This window comes from Pipistrellus hanaki (genome assembly GCF_964339955.1).
Source record: "Pipistrellus hanaki genome assembly, chromosome: 4".
NCBI classification, from domain to species: Eukaryota; Metazoa; Chordata; class Mammalia; order Chiroptera; family Vespertilionidae; genus Pipistrellus; species Pipistrellus hanaki.
In genome coordinates, this window is record NC_140506.1 from 33787503 (window position 1) to 33795800 (window position 8298).

The 8298-nt window shown below is 39.0% G+C and overlaps 1 protein-coding gene across 1 annotated transcript; it reads left to right on the plus strand.

The window, feature by feature from the left end:
• Window positions 1-214: 214 nt before the first annotated feature.
• On the plus strand, window positions 215-598 carry LOC311621079 (histone H2B subacrosomal variant-like; the record flags this gene model as incomplete). The annotated part of the gene is made up of 1 exon (XM_084880841.1): window positions 215-598. One exon carries the CDS (start codon window positions 215-217, stop codon window positions 596-598), a length of 384 nt encoding a protein of 127 aa, XP_084736967.1.
• Window positions 599-8298: the final 7700 nt, after the last annotated feature.

Below are 8298 nucleotides of genomic sequence, written 5' to 3' on the forward strand. Positions count from 1 at the left end.
CTTAGGAAAGCTTTAGGGGGGAGAGGGGCCAAGAACAAGATTTCCCCTGACCAACCAATCAGTGCCCTTGCTAGGTGATTGTGACATAGGAAGAGTAACCTCCAATCAAAGAGAAGCCCCAAGTCTGATTGTTAGTTGGCAGTATAAATGTGAGGGCTCCTCCCACTCCTGGACCTTTCTCCTCTCCACTCTGTCAAGGAGAACAACATCTACGATGGCCAGATCCACCACCAAAAAGACTAAGAGATCCCGAGGACATCGGAACCCAAGCTCCAGAAAGAAATCACGTCCCTGCACTGATTTCAACCGAAATTACTCACTCTACATCCGGAGGGTCCTGAAAGAAGTGGATCCCCAGAGGAGCATATCAACTGGCACCTTGAACATCATGAACTCCATGATCAACAGCATCTTTGAGCGCATTTCTACGCAAGCCTACAATCTGATGAGCTACAGAAACCGTTGTACCCTCACCCATGGAGATATCCAGAAGGCAATGTATATGCTGTTTCCTGGGAGACGAGCTAAGTACGCAGTGACTTTTGGAAGTGAAGCTGTCCAAAGATATGTCCACTCCAAAAACCATTTTCCAGCTTAATTAAATCTTGGGGAAAGTAAACCAAACTTACCCAAAAGATCACTTCAATATTGAATTCACTCTTTTTCTTTCTTACTTTTTTTTTCTTTTTCTTTTTTTTAGAATATAGTTGTAGTTCCTGGTATTTTTCCTATTTCTCTTCTCTCTAGAAAACAATTATTCTCTTGCTGTTTTACTTTTTAACAATTTGACTATTTAGGTTTTCCTGACACTGCTCCCAACCAGAACTCTTGTTTTTCCTATAAATGTGTAGATCTTGTTATGTAAATTCAATGCTTGTTCAATTGTTAAGGTATTGATAACTATGTAAAGGATGATTTAGTCCAGATAATTTGACCCTCAAGGCACACTGACTTTGTATTTATGAAGATAAATGCTTTAATCAGAAGTATACCAGCATTGGTAAATTTTCATCAAACTGCATTCAAACAATTTAGTTGCTTAAAGAAGTCTATAGAGCATGTTAATTATTCCCTTTTCGTTTTAACTCTTATTTTCTGAATTTCAACAAGCTCAGTCCATATCCATGTAAATGTCTCTCCCATTCCTTTGTTTTTCATTGTACTTTTGCTACCTTTATATATGTCTCTACATTACAGGCTTATTTTTTAACACGGAAGCCATACTACGCATGTTGTTCTGCACCTGCCTTTTCATCAACATTATTTCTAAGATTATATAGCTCTAGTTCATTCTTTTCACTCCGATACTATGTAGTATTTTGTAATATGAACATACCACAGCTTATTAATCCATCCTCTGTTGGTGTAGGTTTGGGTTGTTTTCTATCTTTTTTGCTATTATTATATAACAATGCTGCTATAATAATGAGTTGTAACAAAGGCTAAGGTTTACATAGCATTTGCTATGTACCCAGAATTTTACATAAATTAATTTATTTAATCCCTGTAACAACCTTACAAGAATTATGTAAGTATCCCCTCCTACAGATGAAATGGGTCCAGAGAAATAAGTGATTTGTCCTTTACATAGTTAACAATACCTTAACAATTGAACAAGCATTGAATTTACATAACAAGATCACACACCTGTGTAAGTAGCAGAGCTGGGATCTGAGCTGGTTAACACAGCCCACTGTGGACACACATTACATGCTGTGAACATTTTTAGACATGTATTTTCTGGTACAAATGTACAAAAGATTTCTCTAGGTAAAATAGCTAATAGGAATAGGCTTGCTGGATCATTGATATGCCCATATTCAATTTTACTAGACATCACCAGGCTGTCTTCCAAAGTGTTTGTAGCTATTTACATTTGCAGTAGATGAGTAATTTAGACCCTTCTGTTTACCAGGAACACATCACTTAAGTTTCCTCAAGAAAGGGAGGGTTTCCCCAGGCAGTGTTGATCAGCAGTTGGGCATCAGTCCATGAACCAGGAGGTCACGATTCTATTCCCAGTCAGGGCACATGCCTGGGTTACAGCTTGATCCCCAGTAGGAAGCTTGCAGGAGACAGCCAATCGATGTTTCCTTTTCATGGATGTTTTTATCTCTCTATTCTTCTCCATTTCTCTAAAGTCAATAAAAGTATATTTTTTTTAAATAAAGAGTGTTTCTTGTATGTATATACCAGGATTGGATCTGAGACTATTCTAGGTATCTCTCACTTAGGGCCTACCCTCTAGTTTTCCTGGGGTTGATCCCTTCTAAATCCCTCCTTCTCAGATTCCCAAAAAATAGACCTGACAAACAGACCTATTGGAATTCACTTACATGAAATGCCACAATAAAATATTACCACAACAGCCAAAACCGGTTTGGCTCAATGGATAGAGCGTAGGCTTGGGGTCTGAAAGGTCCCAGGTTCCCTTCCGGTCAAGGGCATGTACCTTGGTTGCAGGCATATCCCCAGCAGGGGGTGTGCAAGAGGCAGCTGATCGATGAATCTCATCGATGTTTCTAACTCTCTATCTCTCTCCCTTCCTCTCTGTACAAAAATCAATAAAATATATTAAAATATATATATTACCACAACAAAATATGGTTAAAAAGGTTTTTAGGTGGGTATTTTTATACACATGCATGTATTTAATCTGACTTGAAGCCATCCCATTTCAGTTAGACCTAGGAATCAGCAAATTAGAACCCCTGGGCTAGATCTAGAAGCAGCCCCCCCCCCCTTTTTTTTTCTGTAGCCCCACAAGCTAAGAAGTTTTCTCACAATCTTACAGGGATATTTTAAAAGAAAATGAACACAAGAACATTCAACAAGCCTAATGTGTCCCACAAAACCTATGATGTTTACTGTCTTTTTACAGGAGAGCTTCCAAGCTCTGGAGCATTCACAAAAAAAGTTTTATTATAAACAAAGGTATTAAAGTTGGGTGAAGGGAACTCTAGAGGACTCTTCATGTGTTAGTCTCTTTACTTTTGTGTATGTTTTGAAATATATTAATAGAATTTCAAAATAAGATCTAGATTCTTGGAAATAAAAACTCAAGTCTGATTATATAAATTCATGTGTGTAAAAATACCCACATCTATGATAATTTAGGCATATTAGTATGATAAAATATATATAACATGAAACTTAACATTTTAATCATTTTAAGTGTACAGTTCAGTCACATGAAGTACATTCACATTGTTATGCAATCATCACCACCATCCATCTCTAGAACTTTTTCATCTTCTCAAACTAAAACTCAATAAACAATAGCTAGACATTTCCCCCCTCTCTGCATATTAAGGATGGTAGAGCAGAAAAATGATTGAACTTCCATCCAGCCCAAGACTACCTATGTTGGCATAAGAGAGTAATATATTTCTAACTTGTTTAAGCCAGTTACTGTTATCTTGGGTTTCTATCGTTCATAGTCAAATCTAATTCTAATGTAGACATCCAGAAGATTATTGACTGCTAAGAAATTCAGTTAGTCTGAAAATGATTGCATGCTTATTAAATAAAGACATATTAATCTAGAAATGGAGGATGATAAGTGTCTTGTATATTTACCAGATGTTGCTATAAAATGAAATCTCATGCCATTTAGCAACCCTTTCTCAGAGCTATATTAATACAGATAGCAAGAGCTTGCCTGTTATTAGTCCAGTGGACAAATGATGTGATTTTGAAACACTACTTGAAATACAAATGTATGTGAGAGATTCAAAGAAAACAAAAGAAAATATACAACTAAGCCAACAACATGACCAACGTGGATTCTGTGATAATCTGAAGATAGAAGTATAAAGTAATATAAAAGATGTTTCACAATAAGAAAGAATAGTGCTGATTTTGTAATATAAATCACCCAAATAATAAAATTCTAGCAAACTTAGATTATCCTCTAAATTTAGAAATCTTATTTTAGAAATGAATCATATAATCTCACATAAATATATGCTATCACTTACCATAACTTTTTAAAGTTGCTATGCACACTATTAGCTTGTTCTTGTATGGACTGAATACGTCAGAAAGTACTGGGTAATAGGAAAGTGCCATTAAGTATATAATACCTTACATATGGTACTTATAGTTCATTTATGAATTCACAGAAATGCCTTCTTTGTGATAAGATGCTGGGGGAAAAAGACAAGGTCTATCCTTTTAAAAGCTTAGATTCTAATGGAATAAAAACTGAAAATAAAGTAAATTATTGGGAACAGCTGAAGTGGGTATTATTCTAAGTGTTCCATTTATGTCAACTTAATATAAAGCCCAAGGTAACACATGAGAAAAGGACTATTATCATTTTACAGTCAGGCACAAATGGCTAAGAAACTTGCCAGAGGTCGTAATAAAAGAAATGTAACTGAACCTACATACTCTGACCCCGGAGTCCATAACTTAAAGCACAGTGCATGCTGCATCTCCTATAAAGAGAGAAACGTAGAATACATGGTGGAACATCTAACCCAGAAGGGAATGGTATATCTTACAGGAGATGACATCTGATCTATGTGTTGAAGGAAATGTAGGTAGAAGAAATATTTACAAACTCATAGGACAGTAAACAATATAAATATAAAATAATTCCAAGTTGAATGGCTGCCAACAAGCACAGGAAGAGGGAGGGTGGAAATGAGTTCAGAGAGGTAGGCAAAAATATGTGGGCCATCTTATAACTTGAATTTGATCCCAGTACCTAAGGGAGATCCATGGTGGGACTTTAAGCAGGAGAAAGTTGTGATTTCATTTGTATTTAGGAAGATTATTCCAGCAGCAGAAATCAGAAAGATACCAGTTTATATGTCATTAGAGTGATCCAGGAAAGACCTGATGATGGCCTGAACCAAGTTATTTCCAGTGGAAATGAGGAGACAGAGCTGGATGTGAAAGATACTGAGGAGGCAGAATCACCAGGAGACATGTGCAATGTGTACACTACCCGAGAAACAGCCAACTAGCAATGCCCAGCTCTGGCTCATGAGGCTTCATGGATAAAGTCAAGACATGAGGCTCAGTTTATTTACCACTTCTGCATAAAATATCTGGACAGTGTGCAAGAGACAATGGTAAATGGTGCCCTAAGTGGCACCAGAGCACACACCAGTGCTCTAAGTGCAGAGGATCTGGAAAATGTCAAATGACCTGGGGGCAGATGATTAGCACTTATCTAAAGCTTAGACAGAAGAGGACAGCTTGAATTTTTAATACTTGAGATCAATCTTTATCACAGCCTTGTGTATGTCACACATCATGCATTGGCAGATTTCCTTAGCTCTGACAGCTGATGGTTTGGAAGACATTTGGCAGTGTGGAGAGAAACCAAGAGCCTATGTAAATATATGGGAGAAAGTAGCTGCCTATAAATATTAGGATAACCCTGGCCGGTTTTGCTCAGTGGATAGAGCATCAGCCTACGGACAAAAGGGTCCCGGGTTCGATTCTGGTCAACGGCATTTACCTCAGTTGCAGGCTCCTCCCCAGCCCGGGCCCTGGTTAAGGCTCGTTCAGCAGGCAACCAATGGATGTGTTTCCGATTGATGTTTCTCTCTGTCTTTCCCTCTCTCTTATTATTATTAAAACATCACTTACCACCTGGCAGGCTGGCTCAGTAGTTGAGCATCAACCTATGAACCAGGAGGTCACTGTTTGATCTGGCTCAGGGCACATGCCTGAGTCGCGGGCTTGATCCCCAGTGTGGGGTATGCAGGGGGCAGCCTATGAATGATTCTCTCTCCTCATTGATGTTTCTCTCTCTCTCTCTCTCTCTCTCTCTCTCTCTCTCTCTCTCTCTCTCTCTCTCTCTTTCTCTCTCTCTCTCTCTCTCTCTCCCCCCCTTCTTCTCTGAAGTTAATAAAAATATATTTAAGCCGGGACCGGTTTGGCTCAGTGGATAGAGCGTCGGCCTGCGGACTGAAGGGTCCCGGGTTTGATTCCAGTCAAGGGCATGTACCTTGGTTGCAGGCACATCCCCAGTGAAGGGTGTGCAGGAGGCAGCTGGTTGATGTTTCTCTCTCATCGACGTTTCTAATCTCTGTCCCTCTCAATTCCTCTCTGTGTAAAATCAATAAAATATATTTTTTTTTAAAATAAAAATAAATAAAAAAATAAAAATAAGATTTTTTAAAAACATCCCTTGTCCCAGATATATTTTTATTTGAGTTACTCCATAGTTAAAAGGCTTTCAAGAAGAGAAAAGAAAGAAAAAAAGGAAAAAAAAAAAAGTACTACTCAATGTGGTAGTCAGTCTCCAAGATGGTTCCCTAATGATCCTCTTCTCCTGTGTTCATGCCTCTGTGTAGACCCCTCCCACGGTGTATCAGGGTCAGTCTGGGTGGCCAGTAGAATCCAGTGGAGGGGACAGTGTGTAACGTTTAAGGATAGGTAGTAAAAAACACTGCCACTTCGTCATTTCTGCTTGGATGACTCACTCTGGGGAGATTAGCCACCCGGACAGGAGGATATCAAAGGAGCCCAAACGGTCAAGCAGTGAGGAACTCAGGTCTCCTGCCAAGAGCCAGCATCAACTTGCCCGCCGGAGGAGTGAGCCACCGCGGAGGTGCATCTTCCAGCCCCAGGCAGGCCTTCTGACGACAGCGGCCTGGCAACATCCTAACTGCAAACTCACGAGACTTCGAGCCAGAGCCGCCCAGCTCAGCGGTGCCTGAATTCCTGGCCCTCAGCAATGTCATGAGATGATAAATTAGTGTTGTTGCAAAATTGGGGATAATTTGTTAAGCAGCAATATGTAACTCATAGATTTAATTTATGTCCACATGAACAAGACAACTCACCTGATCCTTCCAAAACAAAGAAACTTCCCCCACTTCAGGCTTTATCTTCCACCTTTGGTCAACCAAAGCAAATTTCTGGCTCTTTTCAAATTGCCACATTTTTGTTCCCACTTACAGTTAATAATGTTCAGAAATATTAAAGTCCAAGTCCAAAACACCCATTATAGTAGCATCGAGGTAGCTCGGTAGGACACAAAGCCTGTTGAAATCATTTCAAAAAGCAGGCCAAAAATTAATTTACACAGTATCTGTGGATAAACAACATCATTACATCCGATTATCTGACAGGAGAAAGTGGTGGGGGAGAATATAACAGTAATTTTATTTTAGAAAAAGAGACTATGATTAAAATGCTGTTTTTAAAGAAAAACTGAATGGTACATTTTCCAAAGCAAAATGAACACATTGAAAATATCTTATTGATACCACAATGGAAATGTTGGCCTCTACCTAAGGTAGGAAGCTTGAATAAATTTCAGAGGACTAACTGCAATGTTAGAAGTAAATCAAGATGTTTTGATGAACACGCAAAGCAGTAAGTGGTACTAGAGATAACTACCCAAGTTTTGGAGGATCTCAAAGATGAGACTGTGAGTTGTCAGTGTGCATGGCTTTGTGCTGTGATTCATGCTTCATGTATCTGTCTCTTGGTCTAAATTGTAAGCTCCTAGGAGGTGGGGGCTCAGTACCTCGCTCCCAAATTCACTGCCAATAGTTAATGAGTTAGTTTGAGTTCCTGGAGAAAGGGTGGGGGGGAGAGAGAGGGTGAAAGCAGATACCTACATCAGGATATTCTGATGCCATAAATAAACTGGCGCCATAGAACAATATTCTATTTACAAAAATTTTAAGTGAAGTCAATTTAGATACTTTTTAACAAGAATAATGGGAATAGGTTGACTATGAAGCCGAAAAATGAGAAAACTTGAGTTTTATATCGGTATGCTAAAATCACAACATTCCTCTAACCTGATGGTTGGCTTTTGTCCTCAGGCGGTGGTGGCTGGAAGCATGTGATAAGAAACTCTTTCACATTAAATGTCATCTGTATTTTCACATTGTTGCGCTGAAGGTTGCTTAACTTGAACTTGTAGCAAGCAGCCCTCTTTTCTGTTTAACTATGTTCATTTTTCCAGCCAACAACTCTCCCATTTCAAGGGAAAGCTTTCAAAATTCGTATTTAACTCCTACATATTCAAAATACTGCCTAGAGCTGAAACCGGTTTGGCTCAGTGGTAGAGCGTTGGTCTGAGGACTGAAAGGTCCCAGGTTCGATTCCGGTCAGGGGCATGTACATTGGTTGCGGGCACCTCCCCAATAGGGGGTGTGCAAGAGGCAGCTGGTCGATGTTTCTCTCTCATTGACGTTTCTAGCTCTCTATCTCTCTCCTTTCCTCCTCTCTGTAAAATATCAAAAAAAAATATTTTTTTAAAAATACTGCATAGAAACTAAATATTTATTTCTAAAGTTGGATAGCCCTGACTACTGT